General features: G+C 41.1%; 2 protein-coding genes across 2 annotated transcripts; one reads left to right on the forward strand and one right to left on the reverse strand.

Annotated features, from left to right (window-relative positions):
- Nucleotides 1–1,403: 1,403 nt before the first annotated feature.
- On the forward strand, nt 1,404–3,041 carry LOC118377248 (dexamethasone-induced Ras-related protein 1-like). Its single transcript, XM_052513634.1, has 2 exons — nt 1,404–1,807; nt 2,033–3,041. The coding sequence occupies exons 1-2, from the start codon at nt 1,537–1,539 to the stop codon at nt 2,566–2,568; spliced, it is 807 nt and encodes a 268-aa protein (XP_052369594.1). The 5' UTR covers nt 1,404–1,536; the 3' UTR covers nt 2,569–3,041.
- A 731-nt stretch (nt 3,042–3,772) lies between these two features.
- Nucleotides 3,773–4,868, reverse strand: LOC127927354 (mediator of RNA polymerase II transcription subunit 9-like). Its single transcript, XM_052513636.1, has 2 exons — nt 4,723–4,868; nt 3,773–4,482 (listed from the first exon to the last, which is right to left on the reverse strand). Exons 1-2 carry the CDS (start codon nt 4,800–4,802, stop codon nt 4,263–4,265), a joined length of 300 nt encoding a protein of 99 aa, XP_052369596.1. The 5' UTR covers nt 4,803–4,868; the 3' UTR covers nt 3,773–4,262.
- Nucleotides 4,869–19,762: the final 14,894 nt, after the last annotated feature.

Consider the following 19,762-nt stretch of genomic DNA (forward strand, 5'->3'; position numbering starts at 1 on the left):
AAGGAGAGCACTTAGATTATATGATTTAGTTCAATTAGGTTTGTATAAATGTTTTCTAAAAGAAGTGGTCTTCCTATACATTTATATGTATAAATAAATGTATGATTGGAGCATAAATCCACACATATTTACATCCATTAGTAAACACAGCCTACGGTTTGAGAGAATGGACGAGAGCTAAAGAGAGAATATATACAGAGAGAGGGGGATGATTGAGAGAACAAGAGCGCTTTCACTTTTGTTTTGAGAATGTAGACAAAAATAATTACCTTGATTTACTCTAAGGTGTGGAGAAAGATAGTTTTATGTTCAGTAGGCTCACTATGGCAAGCTATAACTTGATTGATTGTAATCTCATTTGAGTAGGCCTACTTACAATTCATATGTAGCTTCTCTGCATTCAAGTCTATCAAACACATGTGAAATATTTTGTCTTCAATGGGACTCCCTGTTAAAATAAAGTAAAATAAATAAATGCATAATTGGTAGCTTGGTCAGTTCAACTGTGCCTACCATAATTTGCTTATTACCTTGGTAGGCCTGAGATTTCTTCAACTGCAGGGACAACAACTTTTTAATAGTTAGCCGAATGTATTTTTCTTCTATAATTTCCATAAAAATGTCTATACCTCTATAATGTCCATACTGTAGCGCCCTCGTCCGGTCCACACAGAAAGTATGTGCCCGAAATACGAGGCTCACTGGGCTGCGCGAGCTCAGCTGACGGTTTTCAGGACAGGGTACAAGAAACGGAACGTCTCGTGAAACAGAAAATGTGCGAAGGATGTTAATTTCTTATTGGCAGTGAAACATGTTGACATGAAACATGAAAATTAATTACAAATGTTGCGTAATATTTATTTATATTATTATTTGCACACAGAGTGATCAACATTACCATAATCACCAAATTAATAACACTATGTTCTTGAGTATGTGTCCTGTTTATTGTGTTTTACTTGAATGCAAATCCTTGTAATGCATGGTGGATGTAAACATGGTTATGTGTTAAGCCGTCACCAAAAGAGGTTACCTACACTTTATGCATTCATATATTTTCAGTTTTTTTTATAAAACACTGCACTATGATGAATTGTCAGTAAAAAATATATATATCTGCAGAAGTTTAACTCATTAACAGTTTCTGCGAAATTGGTGTTAAGTGAAAGAGTACACGGTTGCATTTTACGCATACTTTACACAGGGTTTTTAAACCCATTTATTTATCAAAATGATTTATATACTTTACTCTGTCCGCTCAGATACAGACTCACGTATAAACAGGCGCAAAGTCATAACTACAGACTCTCTCTCATACGATCTATGCATTCTCCCCTCAGACCAATGCGTAATTGCATGACGCACCGGGGAGGAGTGTGGTCGGCATCGCCTATATATACCCAGTTCCGCTCGCTTCAAACTCAGCAAAGTAGCAGCGCTTACAAAGAGGCAGGATCCCCCAAAAGCAAGTAGAGCTTTCATTCAGCATCTCGCTCTCCTACCAAAGACATTTGTCGGTGCGCAAAGCTCGCAATTATGATTAAAAATATATCTCCTTCCGAGAACGAGTTTAACATCCCGGCCAAAAACTGCCACAGGATGGTGATTCTAGGATCCACAAAAGTTGGCAAGACGGCCATCATCTCTCGGTTTCTGAATAAAAAAGTCGACGACCAGTACACGCCAACAATCGAGGACTTTCATAGGAAATTATACAGCATTCGGGGAGATGCGTACCAGTTGGACATTCTGGACACCTCTGGAAACCATCCCTTCCCCGCTATGAGGAGACTCTCTATCCTTACTGGTAAGCTTAACTGTGAACGAATGAAACAGACAAATGTCTTTATGCAAAACTGAATCCGAATATTAAGCTTCATTCTGCGAATCACTTTCAATGAGAATAATATTGAAATTTAGCTTCACTAAAATGCATGCTTATGCGTAACGCAAAACTTGTGCTGTGCATTATGGAAAGTACATTGACTTTTGAGCTGTGATATTAATGTTCCTTCCATTTCTCTCTTCGTAGGTGATGTTTTTATCTTGGTGTTTAGTCTGGATAACAGAGACTCCTTCCAAGAGGTCCAGCGCCTGAAGCGTCAAATTTACGAAACCAAGTCCTGCCTGAAAAACAAAACCAAGGAGAACGTAGATGTCCCAATAGTTATCTGCGGGAACAAGTGTGACCGGGAGTTTAACCGGGAGGTTCAGAATGAGGAGATTGAGAAGCTGGTGGCTGGTGATGAACAGTGTGCCTACTATGAGATCTCTGCAAAACGGAACACTAATGTCGAACAGATGTTTCAGACTCTTTTTACCATGGCTAAACTGCCCAACGAGATGAGCCCGGACTCTCACCGCAAAGTGTCCTTACAGTTTTGCGAAGTACTGCAAAACAGCAGAAGAAAATCTTTCAGAAATAAGAAATTCAAAGACGGCGAGGCATACGGGATTGTGGCACCGTTTGCGCGCCGACCAAGCGTGCAAAGTGACTTAACGTATATCAAAGAAAAAGCTACTGGCTGCAGCCAGGGAAAAGAGAAAGACAGGTGTACCATCTGCTAAGGACTCACTTGACAATGCACATGGAGACATGTTACGAGATGTTCTATACAGCGATGGAGATGATACCCGTCAGGCTTCATGCCAGTGTGCTGAGTCTGGGATAAGGAAGCACGCCAAGACGCAGTGACAGCCAGGGGTGTTTGTCCCAAACCACGCGAGAAGGCATGGTCATTGTCAGATATTTCTCTGTGGAGTCAGGGTGATCAAATGTGATATGGCTTCAGAGAACCTATAGTGTTCTTGTTACTATAGCTACATGCTGTAAAATGACTGGAGAATGTAGCCTACACTTGTGGGGTGGCATTTGTTTACATTTTATTTTTTCACACGGAACTGAACTTGAATGTTAATTGCATATGAATGCTTATTCTTATGTCATCGTTTACTTTTTACAAAAAAGAAACATGGAGAAAATAAAATGATCCATTTGAAACGTATATCCATCCCCATGTCTGTCATCCTTTTGAACATTGGAGAAAATAAAATGATCCATATTAGCCTGTACCTCATGAATTACATACTAAAGGGCACTTATAACTAGCTAATTACAGTAGCCTGTACCTCATGGAATTACATACTAAAGGGCACTTATACCACTAGCTAAACAAGTAGCCTGTACCTCATGAATTACATACTAAAGGGCACTTATACCACTAGCTAAACAAGTAGCCTGTACCTCATGAATTACATACTAAAGGGCACTTATACCACTAGCTAAACAAGTAGCCTGTACCTCATGAATTACATACTAAAGGGCACTTATACCACTAGCTAAACAAGTAGCCTGTACCTCATGAATTACATACTAAAGGGCACTTATACCACTAGCTAAACAAGTAGCCTGTACCTCATGAATTACATACTAAAGGGCACTTATACCATTAGCTAAACAAGTAGCCTGTACCTCATTTATGAATTACATACTAAAGGGCACTTATACCATTAGCTAAACAAGTAGCCTGTACCTCATTTATGAATTACATACTAAAGGGCACTTATACCATTAGCTAAACAAGTAGCCTGTACCTCATTTATGAAATACACACTTTCCCGAGAAGAGTTAGGCATATGGTAGCTAGCAGATTGATGTTTCCATTTAGGCCAACAAGCTTATAACATGTAATTCATGAAAAATAACAGCGCACTTAAGGTGGCCGATGCTACAATCTTACTAAGAAACTGAGTAAAGACAAGTCACAAGGAATTAAAACAAAGGTTTAATTTTAGGCCTACTGCATTGAAAATATGCAGCACGCAATCTGAATAGCACACCAACAAAACCATTACATCAAATAATCATTCACTGCATATACAAACTTGAGAGGGCATTATAATTCAGTATGGATAATACATTTTTTACAAAGTAAAAATGGCACAGTTTACAATACAACAAGATAAAGCCTGAAGGTAGTGTTATAGTGAAATAAAATGTTTTCTGGTGGTTTTGACACACGGGATGAGTTCAAGTTATAGTGCATGAGTTGTTAGGTTGGAAAGGCAAATGAGAACACGGAGCCAAGAGATGGAATCCCCCAAAATAATCCATATAAACAAGACAATTTCTCACGATTTCAAATGGATGGTTATTTTCTCAGTCCTCTAAATTATAAAAATATATAATTTTCAGTACATGTGTGTTCCTCTCCAAGTGTCTCCTGAATTCAGTTAGTTTCTTTAGTACTGTCAAATATTCCTCACGACGCTTTGGGAACCTCAAACATACACAAACTCTTGTATTTCTGCAGTAACTGATTCTTGGTGCGGACTTGCTCCCGCAGCGTCTCTAGTTCATGCCGCTGCTCCGACAGGCTCATGTCAATTCCGGGCATGGCTCCGATCTGCTCGCGCGCTTCCTGAATCCTTGTCTTAAACTTGACCAGTTCTTGATGGACATCTTGACTATCTTTGTCCATGCTTTCGACATAGATGGACAAATAAGTACACGTTGGTTAAAGCATATTATTTTTTACAAAACACTTAAACATAATTTAACCAAATTGTTGCTGCTTCTCAAGATTAGACTATTGAACTGCAACTAGCAAACTGGCTAACGTTAGCGTCATAACACGTTCTACGAAACCAGGACAAATATATGCATAAACTCTCCCAGGTAATAAACACACTATGGAAATACATGTCAAATTAAAGACTTACCATTTTATAATGTCATGAACCAAAGGGAGAAAAGAGCAATCATCGTTCTCACTTCCTTGCTTTGGTTGATTCGTCGCCATCCCGGTCGATGCGAATTGACTGGCGCCTACAATTTACATCATCAACCAGTGGCAACCATAGACTTATATAGTCATCGCATCATTGTACAGTATCTGTCCCATTATGGCATCTGTGAGAGCACTGAAAATATTATCGGTATACTGACAATGTATGTCTCTCCGCCCTAACAATGGGATCCCTTTCTTTGGATTGGTAAATATATTTCATTATTGTAATAATTTTCTAAATATTCAATGAGGGTTGTTGACATCAGCTGCCTGTATTCAATAGAGAGAGATGCTATGCTACTAGCCTCATGCCATGAATATGCACAGCCATCTCGAGACAACTCCTATTTAAAGTGTTTTTTTTTCTCAAAGTTGCCGTGATGTCAGGTGTCATACTTATATCAGTACACCCGTAACAACTTATGCATTATAAAACTTCTATTAGATCAAATTAACCTCACGTAGCAAATAATCCATTCATTCTCAATAAATTTGACACTCATTGTCATTGACCTCCATACAAAAATACCTTGCTTGATGGGCAAAACAACAAAAAAAACGCCACCTGCTGGAGGGAGACAGATTTTTCTCAGAGTTGGGCCTCTCTTCCTCTTCCTCTCGGAGCACGGGCAGTGCCATTTAGGCCATCTCCATTTTGAAGTAGTCAATTTTCTTCTACTATTTCTCTGAGTTGGAAAACAAACTGAAAAGGTGCATACTGCCACCTAGAGTGTTGTTTGAACAGCTATAAAGCCAATGTTGCCGGGTTTACTGTGACCTGCAGTTGTTGAATGTTTCATCAAAAGTATAATTCATTGGCTACATCCTAATGATCTAGATGGAATTATAGGATCCTCAATTCCTTAACCAATATGTATTCCCACCCAGTTGACTACTTCAAAATAGTGAAAGTCCTCAATGGAATTGGCTATGCTAAAATCAGAGTCCTCTATCTATCTCTATGGGGCACCCGTAAGAGAGACAAAACGTTAGCTAAGCAAATAACTTTAGATGAGAAGAATGATTTATTTTAAATAACTTTAAAATACATTTAGAATCTAAAGTCCTAATTTTATTATTATTTTTGGTTTGTTGTTAACGTTTACTTGGCATAATAACCAGAGGTGGAATAATATTTGTGACTTGATGACTGTAACTGTTTCCTGTAAAATTGTTAAAGCTTTCATTTTTAAATAGTAAGGGCAACTGAGCCATTTTGTCACTCGAGCAACATAAACCCATTTGCACTGTTGCATCATCATCACATAATGTTCAAAATGTTAATCTGGAAACACCATAGTCAGGTTCTGCTTTATACTACTTATAATACATTTTAAAAAGAAATGCATGGACTGATGGTGACATAACAACCTTTTTACGGATTTGGTTTTGTGATAGGTAAACTGACAGGGACAGTCAGCTACAACTAGGTCCTGTATCTCAGTTGGTAATGTTGGCATCACTAAGATTGTGGGTTCAACATTAGCAAGGACTACAGGAAATTACAATGAAGACTATATACTCATTATCCTGTCAGTCACTGGAAAAACATTACAAAGTGGCATACATTATATGCATCTGTGGTATGGTAACAGGTAGCCTAGCTGATTAGAGTGTTGGGCTAGTGACCGGAAGGAAGGTCACTGGTTTTAATTCCCAAACTGACTAGGTGAAAAATCTGTTGATGTGCCCTTGAGCCAGGCACAACCCTAATTGCTCAGGTAAGTAACTCTGGATAAGAGTGCTCTAAATGTCTACGTAAAATGTCTTACTAGTACTGAGCTAGCATAGCTTAACTGTTAATGAGTTAGTGTCCACTATGAACCTGGACTAAAACGGACCAATAAGAGCGGTCCTCTGCACAACCTCCAAGCCTTTCCGAACACTGGGTGACATAACACACAATTGCTGCACGGTCTCCGACTGAGCAAACACGAGACTGTTTAATTAAATGTGCAGGATGAGTTAGCATGTGGCTAACTGGCTATATCTACATAGGCTAATGCAATGCCGTGCAGTCAGGCGCTATTGTTTACAGTTTGTGTTGGTGTCAATGCTATATTCAGCTCAATACTATATCCATGTATCCAGGTCAATGCTATATCCAGGTGTGCAAATAGGCCTAGTAAACCCAAAGGTCACTGATTGCAGTGGTTACGCCACTATACGTCTTTCCCCCTGGAGGGTTCTGGTCCAGCATGGATGAGAGGAGGAGGAAGGAGTGGGTAGAAGGGAAATCGTGGTGGAAGAGTGGGTCATGCGCTCACTTGCCAATTGTAGTTTCCTGCTTAGGCCTATAGATGAGTTAGCTGACAAACTCAAGAAAACGATGAGTGCGATTCAATGGGGCAGAAGCCCGGGTGTTGTTATGATTCTCGATGGCCAGATAGCTAGCAAGTATTACTAATAAGCTGTAGACAGGTTGTTATTACCAGGTTATGATGAGGTCTTAACTATGACCAGTAGGATACATAATATAGCACATAATATTGTGGTCACAATTATGACCAACTGGTCATATGGTGGTCAGAAAAATATGTCATACTCTGTTCAGTAAAAATACATAAAATAAACGTCCTTTTTCAACCAGTTTGCGACCAGAATAAGACGTCATAAAAATATGTCATACCACCAGCTGCAGACCTTCCAAAGCATTTGAGTCCTCAAGCATCAGCCACTGATTACCTTCAGCTGTTAGACTCCGCTTATGGCACAGTTGAAGATGGAGACGAGCTATTTGCCAAATTCATGGACACCCTGCAAAACAACGGTGAGAAGCCGTCCAGCTGCTTGCAAAGGTTACAGGTTACCCTGAGCACGGCCATGAAAAGAGGCGGTGTTCCAGCTGATGAACTCGATCGTCATCTTCTGAGGTAGTTCTGCCGAGGTTGCTGGGACAACGCTCTGATAACGGACCTCCAGCTGGAACAGAAGAAAAGCAAACCACCTTCATTTGCAGAATTGTTGCTCCTCCTTCGCATTGAAGAGGATAAGCATGAAGCAAAAGTAACAACACCTTGGTGCTGCTAAGCCTCTCTCTCTGGTGCCTCCAAGCATTGTGTAATGTCCCACCTGCAGCAAGCATGTCTTAGTCCTTCCTCTGAGGATACCAGTGAAACTGAGCATTTACAAAAACAGTCAAAAGTCAGCTCACAAACCTCAAGACACAAAATCAAACCCCCCCAAAAGACCATCAAAGACCTACTAGCTCCTAGTGAAGCCAACACAAAACAAAATAACGGGAAGCCTGTGAAGCAGCCAAGTTCAAGCCACAAGCCTAACAGCGAGCCCCGGCCTTGGTGTTGCTTTCAGTGCAGTGAAGATGGCCACATCACAGCAACCTGTGAAGGTGAATCCAACCCCTCATTTGTTGCAGCTAAAGATAAACAACTTAGAGAAAGACAGCTCCAGTGGGCAGCACAAAATTCCTCTTCAGAGACCGAACAGTTAAACTGAGGCCAGCTCCTGTTGAGGGACTAACAGGAGCATAGGAAACCAAACCGGATGTAACCAGAACGCGTCCGCGCTAATGAGGACACAGTCAAAATTCCCAAAGGGTTAGTTGGTACCAAGAGCACAGCACAAGTTACTATTGCTGGAAAGGAAACAAACTGTCTCTTGGACACAGGTTCACAAGTTAGCACGGTCCCCTGTCATTCTATGAGAAACATATATCAAGCCAAGCAATTAACCCGTTGAATAGTCTACTGGAAGAAGAGGGTGCTAATGGGCAGGAAGTTCCTTGCCTGGGCTATGTAGAGATCACCATAACTTTCCCAAAATAATTTGTAGGGACTGACATTGAAGTCCAAACCTCAGCATTGGTCATACCTAATCTCCGTGCTTAAGAACAGGTGCTGATTGGCATCAACACCCTTGACATTCTCTACTCTGATTATTCTCAGCTGAAATGCGACAATCACCAGCCGTTACTTCATGGCTACCGAGCAGTGTTAAAAATCCTTGAGCTCAGAGGTGAAAAAGCAGTCAACAATAACCTAGGATTGGTGAGACTTCAGGGTGGAATGCAGAGGTGGTTCCTGCAAATCAGACAGTTGTTTCCAGGGGTCAGTCCCACTGTGAGAAATGGGCCCTCATCGAGCCTCCGATGTCCTCCTTGCCTGGAGGGATTATGGTGTCCAGGAAGTTGATCACCCATCCTACGAGGCAAAACTGCAAGTTAACTGTTGTTCTGAGAAATGCCATCCAGTGGGTAAAGAAACACACTGTTTCTACATCTGAGTCTACAGACAAACTGAAAGAGCAAGCTGAAACCTCCAGCTTAAGCTTCATCTTTGAAGGTTCTCCTCTGTCTGCTGATTGGAGAGAACAAATCACAAATAAACTGTTAAGGGATTTTTTATGAATAATGACTAAATGATGTATACATTTAACGTAGAATTATAACAAACAGAATTCTACCCTGTCTTTCTATTAGTGTTAAATAATGGTTGTTCATTAGGAAGGAGTTATGTAGCATAGATCTAGGAAGAAAGGAATGTATGTGGGTGTAGAAAGAGAATGAAGACGAGCATTAACCTATGTTTGAACAGAACTGTCTGTAAATCTGGAGAGATAAGATAGGACAGGGAGAGCCCCTCCAGAGCTCTAGTATCTAGGGGAGACTGGAACTGTCGGCTGAGTGGTTATAAACTATGGTGAGACTCATGAGAATATTCCTATGTTGGTGTGTATGTATGTGCGTAGGTTAGCATGTTATAAAAGGAACGTATTTGTGTATGCATGGGAGAGCTCTCGCAAAAAAACTTGTATCTGATCAATTGTGAGCTGGGAATTCTGTCTGTTTTATTTAAGACCAGAACTTTACAACCTCTGGGTATCAGACAGATAAAGATAATTGGAATTTATGAACATTGATTACAAAATTACTGAACATAAACTGAACTCAATGCCTGAGGTGTTTTCTCATAATGATCTCAATTTTGGCCACACTAGCAAAGTAAAGCAATACATCACGCTTCATGATGAGACCCCCTTCAAGCAGAGAGTGCAAGACCCATTCACCCACAAGATATCGATGCAGTCCACAAACATCTGCAAGAGCTGCTAGATTCAGGAGTTATGTGTGAATCATGTTATATGTGAATCAGAGTATCCCTTCTCATCTCCAATTGTGGTTATGAGAAGAAGAACAGTGATATAAGGTCCATTGATTACCACAAACTCAATCTGCAAACCACCAAGGATGCATACACCTTTCCAAACCTGGAGGAGACTTTCTCTGCCCTAACTGGTTCTAAGTGGTTCTCTGTTCTCTGTTCTTGATCTAAAATCAGGATACTATCAAATTGAAATGGAGTCGTCGGACAAACAAAAGACAGCGTTTGTGTGCCCATTAAGGTTTTGGGAGTTCAATGGTATGCCACAAGGGATCACAAATGCACCAAGCCCATTTTGATGGCTAATGGAGCGCTGTATAGGTGACATTAACCTGAACGAGGTTCTTGTTTTCATTGACGTAATCATTTTCTCAGAGTCCCTTGAAGAACACAAAAGCAGGCTGTTTAAAGTTCTTCAACATCTCAGGGAGTACGGGCTGTATCTGTGCAGTATCTAGGCCATGTCGGGTCAGAGAATGGAGTTGAAACTGACCCTGAAAAGATTGAAAGGCTAAAAACCTGGCCATATACAAACACCCTCCAAGAGCTGCGGTCATTCCTTGGGTTCTCTGGTTATTACCAGAGGTTCATCCAGGACTACTCTAGTATTGTCAAGCCTTTAAACAACCTTACCTCTGGATATCCCCCACTACACAAGGGGAACAGGAAGAAAGAGACAAGTAGTGAGTATCACACCTCAAGGAGCCATTTGAAAACCGATGGACACCCATCTGTGAGCAGGCATTTGACACAGTCATTGAAAAGCTCACCTCAGCCCCTGTCCTGGGCTTTGCCAACCCCAAGCTCCCCTAGATCCTACACACAGATGCAAGTACTTTGGGTTTGGGTGCTGCTCTATATCAGGAACAAGATGGGCAGAAGACAGCAATAGCGTTTGCTAGCAGAGGATTGACCTCTAGTGAATGGAAGTATCCAGCCCACAAGCTGGAATTCCTAGCACTTAAAAATGGGCAGTTACAGAAAAGTACAGTGACTATCTGTATGGGAAGGAATTCACAGTCGTAACTGATCCTAATCCACTGACATACATCTAGACTTCTGCCAAACTAGACACCACAAGCCACAGGTGGTTGTCTGCTCTCTCCACCTACTCATTCAAGCTGCAGAACCGTGCGGGCAAGCAAAACCAAGATGCCGATGCGCCTTCAAGACGTCCTCATAGCCAGCTTTCAGACGATTTCTCCTCTCAGAAAGATCAGGAAAGAATCTATCAGTTTTCTCTCCATCATCTGGAAGAATCTGAATTCCAAAACAAAGTCCACAAAGATGTAGTCAAAGCAGTCTGTGATCGACACACTGTTCACTACACTGACCTTGAAAAGAGCTGCTCTACGATCTTGCTGGTTGAGTCTCTTGCCTTCCACTCCAGGGCAATACCAGATGCTTTCCAGGAAGAGGAACATCAAGATGGGTTTCCAGTCATTCTTCATTTGTCAGAGAAGGAGCTGATGGAAAAACAAAGAGCTGACGCCAGCATCAGAGAGGTCGTCACTCAGTTGGAAACGGGAGAAACCTCCTCTCACTGTTAGAGCCAAGCTCCCAGCACTCCCTCTGTTGCTGCGTGAGTGGAACTGGTTAGAGCTAAAGAATGGTGTTCTTTACAGGAGAAGGCAGGAAGGAGCCAAAACTATTTTTCAATTAGTGCTTCCAGAAGAGCTGAGAGCAGTTGCATTGAAAAGTCTGCATGATGATATGGGTATCGAGCGCATGATGGATCTCATACGATCCCGGTTCTATTGGCCCAAGATGTCAATGTCTGTGGAGGAGAAGATTAAGACCTGTGTGCGACATAAAACCGTCTCAAAAAAGCTGCACCTCTAGTTAGCATTAAGACCAGCAGGCCTTTGGAGCTAGTATGCATGGACATCCTTTCTTTGGAGCCTGATCGTAGTAACAAAGGATATACTGATGATTACAGATCATTTTACCAAGTACACAGTGGCCATACCGACTCCCAACCAGAAATCCCTCACTGTTGCAAAGTCTCTCTGGGACCACTTCATTGTGCATTACGTTTTCCCTGAACGCCTCCATAGGTACCAAGGTCCTGATTTTGAATCACAAACAATCAAAGAGCTGTGGGAGATTGTTCTCACTTTCTTAATTCTAGCAACGCCATATCAACCAAGAGGAAATCCTGTCCAGCTTTTAACAGGACGCTACTCCAGATGCTTGGTACTCTGAGCATGCATGACAAAACTCACTGGCGTGACTTCGTTAAACCACTTGTACATGCATACAACTGCATGAAGAATGAAGTCATCCGCTACACTCCATATGAACTCATGTTCTGGAGACAACCTAGACTACCAATTGACATAGCCTTCAATCTACTTGTTAATGACCAGAAGAAATTGCATTCACAGTATGTGCAAGACTTGAAGAGTCACCTGGAAGAAAGCTATAGGACAGTCACCCGGAACGCTCTCAAAACAGCTGAACGAAACAAAGCCAGTTTTGACAGGCATGTATCAGAGTCCACCCTTGACGTTGGTGACAGAGTTCTTGTGATACATGTTAAACTGAGAGGGAAACACAAGTTGGCTGATAATTGGGAAACTGACATTTAACTAAATGTGCATGATTAGCATGATCACTAACGTTTGCTATTTCAATTGATGTTTATTGATAAGCACAGTCACTCACATTTGATTCCATCTCATAGCGGTTTATGTCAGTATTTGTGAATTGCTTGGTGTTTTTCTGTGGATTCATGTTTCATCATAGACAAGAGTTAACTGTTTTCCCTGACATGTCTGAAAGTGCTGAAGAAAAAAAAACAAGGGATAATGTCCCTGTTAAACTTGCTCCAGTTGACTCGTTTGCTATTTAAATTGATTGGTAACTGAGCTAGCCTAAATGTTAACAGCTTGTGGCTATGCTTGGTTCAGTATGAACACCCACAAAATCCTGTTTACAAAGGTACTCACCAAATCTTGCCGTCATTGTTTCCCTCAATCCCTTCACAGCACGTTTGTATAAATAAGTTACATCAGACTGAAGAAACTGAAACACCTGACAGTGAGACAAACCTAACTGGTCCAGTAGAGTTTCAGCTTAAACATACAGTACAATAGACTTAGATATCGGCCATATATCCTGCCTAGAGTTGGGTGCACCCTACTAAACTCATATATTAATCTAAGGACCTCTCAGATCCTGACCTGTTTAACAAACAGGATCACACAATACATGGGTCTTGCTCCCCATAGTTACACATGTTGTTGCTAAGCAACCAACCAATCTATAGCTGCAGAATGGTTTCCTGCTCAGGCTTATAGCTGCAGAATCGTATAGATACAGTATCATCCTGCACTAAGCTCTCCCCTCTCAGCAGTAGCAGCAGGTGGCAGCGAGTACAGATCCTTGGGAGTCTTTCTTTACATTGTGTATGACTCTGGCCAGAGCCGTCTTATCTGTTTGAATAAGATACGGAAAAGGACCCACTGGTGATAGGATTATTAGACCCGGCTGCTATTACAGCAACACTGATTGCTATTTGCAACACTGCCAATAGTAGGTGAGAAATGTCACCTGTACTCGAGCCAATCCAATGACCTACATATAGATTGAAAAGGTCACTCTGAGTCTCTGACCAGTGCCTCCTATCTTTGGTCCCATTACAAGCTCTGACAATTAAATAATGTGACAACTGTTATGTTTGATGATTGATAGGAGGTAGCAATGTGACAGCTCGTTGGCTTGTCAGTTGCCAAATGCTTTGTTTTTCGATATCGTTTCTGTGCACGAGGTTAATTATGCAAAGTTAACATACTGTATTCCCAGAGTTCATATAAGGTGAATCATGGATTGCAAAAGTAGTAAGATAATACATTGTATCTAGTACAAGGATCAGTTCAAAAGGGGAAATTCAATCCTTCTGCATTGTGTCATCACTGAATAACAAAATAATTCATTACAAGTCATTTAAAAAGTTAGAGTAGCATTCATAATCACAGGAAATAATTAACTAGACCATATCACCTTGATTTAAAATGGAAACTTTTATTTGCCACTTGCATAGGATTCAACAGGTGTAAAATGGTACAGTGAAATTCTTACCTTGAGATCTCTTTTGTCACAATGTAGTAATGCTACTACTCCTCCTCCTCCTACTACTACTACTAATAATAATAATAATAAAACATAAAATAAAAAATACAAGTAAAAATAAAAACCACACAAGAATTACAATCCGAGTTAAAGAAACATGAGAATGCCAGTATATACGTATACAGGTCAGTGCCAGTACCTTATTCAATGTGCAGGGGTACTGGAGTGGTTGTATATACAGGTCAGTGTCAGTACCTTATTCAATGTGCAGGGGTACTGGAGTGGTTGTATATACAGGTCAGTGTCAGTACCTTATTCAATGTGCAGGGGTACTGGAGTGGCTGTATATACAGGTCAGTGTCAGTACCTTATTCAATGTGCAGGGGTACTGGAGTGGCTGTATATACAGGTCAGTTTCAGTACCTTATTCAATGTGCAGGGGTACTGGAGTGGCTGTATATACAGGTCAGTGTCAGTACCTTATTCAATGTGCAGGGGTACTGGAGTGGTTGTATATACAGGTCAGTGTCAGTACCTTATTCAATGTGCAGTGGGTAGGTCTGGTACCTTATTCAAGTGGCTGTATATACAGGTCAGTTTCAGTACCTTATTCAATGTGCAGGGGTACTGGAGTGGTTGTATATACAGGTCAGTGTCAGTACCTTATTCAATGTGCAGGGGTACTGGAGTGGTTGTATATACAGGTCAGTGCCAGTACCTTATTCAATGTGCAGGGGTACTAATATACAGGTCAGTGTCAGTACCTTATTCAATGTGCAGGGGTACTGGAGTGGCTGTATATACAGGTCTTAAAGTGTCAGTACCTTATTCAATGTGCAGGGGTACTGGAGTGGCTGTATATACAGGTCAGTGTCAGTACCTTATTCAATGTGCAGGGGTACTGGAGTGGGTACAGGAGTGCCAGTACCTTATTCAATATTTGCAGGGGTACTGGAGTGGTTGTATATACAGGTCAGTACCTTATTCAATGTGCAGGGGTACCTTATTCAATGTGCAGGGGTACTGGAGTGGTTGTATATACAGGTAACAGTTTCAGTACCTTATTCAATGTGCAGGGGTACTGGAGTGGTTGTATTACATAGTGTCAATGTACCTTATTCAATGTGCAGGGGTACTGGAGTGGTTGTATATACAGGTCAGTGTCAGTACCTTATTCAATGTGCAGGGGTACTGGAGTGGTGTATATACAGGTCAGTGTCAGTACCTTATTCAATGTGCAGGGGTACTGGAGTGGTTGTTTATACAGGTCAGTGTCAGTACCTTATTCAATGTGCAAGGGTACTGGAGTGGTTGTAGTGGTTGTATATACAGGTCAGTGTCAGTACCTTATTCAATGTGCAGGGGTACTGGAGTGGTTGTATATACAGGTCAGTACCTTATTCAGTAGCTTATTCATGTGCAGGGGTACTGGAGTGGCTGTATATACAGGTCAGTGTCAGTACCTTATTCAATGTGCAGGGGTACTGGAGTGGTTGTATATACAGGTCAGTGTCAGTACCTTATTCAATGTGCAGGGGTACTGGAGTGGTTGTATATGCATGTCAGTACCTTATTCAATTTGCAAGGGTACTGGAGTGGTTGTATATACAGGTCAGTGTCAGTACCTTATTCAATGTGCAGGGGTACTGGAGTGGTTGTATATACAGGTCAGTTTCAGTACCTTATTCAATGTGCAAGGGTACTGGAGTGGCTGTATATACAGGTCAGTGTCAGTACCTTATTCAATGTGCAGGGGTACTGGAGTGGTTGTATATACATGTCAGTACCTTATTCAATGTGCAGGGGTACTGGAGTGGCTGTATATACAGGTCAGTGTCAGTACCTTATTCAATGTGCAGGGGTACTGGAGTGGTTGTATATACAGGTCAGTGTCAGTACCTTATTCAATGTGCAGGGGTACTGGAGTGGCTGTATATACAGGTCAGTGTCAGTACCTTTTCAATGTGCAGGGGTACTGGAGTGGCTGTATATGCAGGTCAGTGTCAGTACCTTACCAAATTTCAGTGAAAACACTTGGAAGATGGTCAGTGCATGCTCTGAGTATGTGTCCTGGTAATCTGTCTGTGAATATGAACCTGTTTAAAGGTCTTACTCACATCGGCCTCGGAAAGCATGATCACACAGTCGTCCAGAACTGCTGGCATTCTCATGCATGTTTCAGTGTTGCTTGCCTCTGCGAGCATAGAACGCATTTAGCTCGTCTGGTAGGCTCGCGTCACTGGGTTTCCCTTTATAATCCGTGATAGTTTGCAAGCCCTGCCATATCTGACAAACATCAGAGCCGGTCTAGTAGGATTCGATCTTAGTCTGAAATTGTCACTTTGCCTGTTTGATGGTTCATCGGTGGGCGTAGCGGGATTTCTTATAAGCGTCCGGATTAGTGTCCTGCTCCCTATTTATGGTAATATACAGTACTAATGGTAATATATACATGTAAATATGAGTAATAGTGACCAGTAGCAGGATGAATAAATAATTTATTGCCAAACCCTTAGCATTTATCAATGGACAGCAGCGTAAAGTAGTTTCCTGCAGTCAAATGACCAAATCGCCCTCTAGTGGCCTCATGGGTGGAATGTTATTAATATTGTTCATCATTAATCATTAATAAACTTATTTTTTTTTAACCTGTTGTGACGAGCAATCCCGTATCCGGGAGCGTAATTATAGCCTCAAGCTCATTACCATAACTCAATGTTAACTATTCATGAAAATCGCAAATGAAATGAAATAAATATATTGGCTCACAAGCTTACCCTTTTGTTAACAACACTGTCATCTCAGATTTTCAAAAAAGGCTTTTCAACCATAGCTACACAAGCATTTGTGTAAGAGTATTGATAGCTAGCATAGCATTAAGCCTAGCATTCAGCAGGCAACATTTTCACAAAAACAAGAAAAGCATTCAAATAAAATAATTTACCTTTGAAGAACTTCGGATGTTTTCAATGAGAAGACTCTCAGTTAGATAGCAAATGTTCAGTTTTTCCAAAAAGATTATTTGTGTAGGAGAAATCGCTCCGTTTTGTTCATCACGTTTGGCTAAGAAAAAACCCGAAATTTCAGTCATTACAAAGCAAACTTTTTTCCAAATGAACTCCATAATATCGACAGAAACATGGCAAACGTTGTTTAGAATCAATCCTCAAGGTGTTTTTCACATATCTATTCGATGATAAACCACTAGTGGCAGTTTGTTTTCTCCTCTGTTCAAATTGGAAAAATGCACGCACCTGGAGATTACGCAATAGTTTTGACGGATGACACCGAGCGGACACCTGGTAAATGGTAGTCTCTTATGGTCTTATTTTCCAATGATATGCCTACAAATACGTCACAATGCTGCAAACACCTTGGGGAAACGACAGAAAGTGTAGGCTCATTCCTTGCGCATTCACAGCCATATAAGGAGACATTGGAACACAGCACCTCCAAAATCTGGCTCACTTCCTATATGAAATTTAATCTTGGTTTCGCCTGTAGCATTAGTTCTGTGGCACTCACAGACAATATCTTTGCAGTTTTGGAAACGTCTTTTCGTTTTCTTTCCAAAGCTGTTGAGCATCTTTTCGTGACAAAATATCTTGTTTAAAACGTTTTTCATCCAAAAATGAAATACTGCCCCCAGAGGTTCAAGAGGTTAACCATAGAATATTCGGTGTTTCTATGTCAAACGGTTATGTTATATTTCAGTCTTCTGTGATGTGTACAAGATTTAATTTTGGGATGCAAACGCAAAAAAAATGTCAACTCTATATCTGACATGGTACAGGTGTCTTCTTTTTCAAAGCCCATAACCATGTATATGAGGTGTATACTTTTGTTTCGAAGTAGATTTGATTAAGACTACCAAGAAACATTCTGTGTGATGCTGATTTAGCCCACTAAAATACGAGGTTAATAATTAGAATCAATAACAATTTAGCAGCAGCGCACGTTGTGGGTAGAGACCTGTGGATGGGCATAGGGTCAGTGAGGATAATCTGTGGGAGAGGGAGAGCAGTCATTTTTAGCCATTTAACAGTCTTATGGCCAGGGGATAGAAGCTGTTTAGGAGTCTGTTTGTCTGAGCCTTCATGCACCAGTACCACCTGCTGGATGGGAGCGTGGAGAACAGTTCTCAGATACTGCCTGGATGTACGATTAATAAGGTTAATCATCTACAAACCGTGTCATTACCATGAGGTAAATAAATAATACAATGCAATTAAGAGTTAGAGCACTTGTTAATCTCCACAGCTGTAGGTGGCTGAACCTCCCGATGGTGCACATTGCTTTATCTTTGGGGTGTCTGATATTATCTGGTGTTGTTGTCATTGTTTTATCTTTGGGGTGTCTGGCATTATTTGGTGGTGTTGTCATTGTCTTATTTTTGGGGTGTCTGGTATTATCTGGCGGTGTTGTCATTGTTTTATTTTTGGTGTGTCTGGTATTATCTGGCGGTGTTGTCATTGTTTTATTTTTGGGGTGTCTGGTATTATCTGGCGGTGTTGTCATTGTTTTATGTCTTTGGTGTGTCTGGCGGTGTTGTGCAGTTTTATTTTGGGGTGTCTGGCGGTGTTGTCATTGTTTTGTTTTATTTTTTTTGGGGTGTTGTCATTGTTTTATTTTTGGGGTGTCTGGTATTATCTGGCGGTGTTGTCATTGTTTTATTTTAGGGGTGTCTGGTATTATCTGGCGGTGTTGTGCCAACTGGAATTATCTGGTCAAGTTGTCATAAACCCCCCTGCCCTGTCCTCACCCATATTGTTTGAAGTGCCTGGTAACTGGTCGAATTAGCCCATATAATGGATCCATTCAGCTTAGGAGCCCAGTTAAGTAACACACACACACACACACACACACACACACACACACACACACACACTTTGCACACACACACACACACACGCACACACACACACACACACACACACACACACACACACACACACACACACACACACACACACACACACACACACAGTTCAATAGAAGTGAAAGGCAGTATATGTAGTGGGTACAGCATTATGCAGTGAAGTAGATGGCTGTGTAGAACAGGGCATTATGTGGCTGGAGAGACACTGTTCTTTCGACAAAATGATGCCTTAGTCCGACACCTCGTAACTCAATTGGGTCACAGCGAGATTTCACCCCCGCTTCTGTCCATTTCAGACAAAGGGCACCGCCGTTGCTGTTTAGATGTTTTATTACACAGACAACTGAAAGGGTTCATGCAATGGCAATATTCCTGGCCCAGCAGGAATAGGGACATTCATGTAACTCAGGAAGTCTGCATGGATGTATAATCGTTTGAAGGTCAGATTCAAAAATATGTTTTCTGAGTGATTCCTTAGGTCCTGAGTTAACCCTTATGTCTTCAGTTAACACTTAGGTCCTGAGTTAACCCTTATGTCTTCAGTTAACACTTAGGTCCTGAGTTAACCCTTATGTCTTCAGTTAACACTTAGGTCCTGAGTTAACCCTTATGTCTTCAGTTAACACTTAGGTCCTGAGTTAACCCTTGTGTCTTCAGTTAACACTTAGGTCCTGAGTTAACCCTTATGTCTTCAGTTAACACTTAGGTCCTGAGTTAACCCTTTGGCATGTAATGTATTGTAAAAGATAGGAACACCATATACTTGGCCAGTAAATGTAGTTGGACAGAAGATTGGCCATGTGAATGAAACAATATATAAGAATGAAGGGTTATTCTATGTACATTTGGGATGCCAGCTTTATGCAGGTTCATAAAAATAATATATCCTTTCCAAGCAT

This window comes from Oncorhynchus keta, unplaced genomic scaffold, assembly GCF_023373465.1.
Source record: "Oncorhynchus keta strain PuntledgeMale-10-30-2019 unplaced genomic scaffold, Oket_V2 Un_scaffold_13320_pilon_pilon, whole genome shotgun sequence".
NCBI classification, from domain to species: domain Eukaryota; kingdom Metazoa; phylum Chordata; class Actinopteri; order Salmoniformes; family Salmonidae; genus Oncorhynchus; species Oncorhynchus keta.

Excerpts from the sequence above, each read along its gene's own strand:
- LOC127927354 (XM_052513636.1), bottom strand. The coding sequence starts at position 4,802 with ATGGCGACGAATCAACCAAAGCAAGGAAGTGAGAACGATGATTGCTCT. Across the intron at positions 4,483-4,722 it reads GTTCATGACATTATAAAATG|CATGGACAAAGATAGTCAAG; the intron begins GTAAGTCTTTAA and ends CTATGTCGAAAG.
- LOC118377248 (XM_052513634.1), top strand. The coding sequence starts at position 1,537 with ATGATTAAAAATATATCTCCTTCCGAGAACGAGTTTAACATCCCGGCC. Across the intron at positions 1,808-2,032 it reads GAGACTCTCTATCCTTACTG|GTGATGTTTTTATCTTGGTG; the intron begins GTAAGCTTAACT and ends CTCTCTTCGTAG.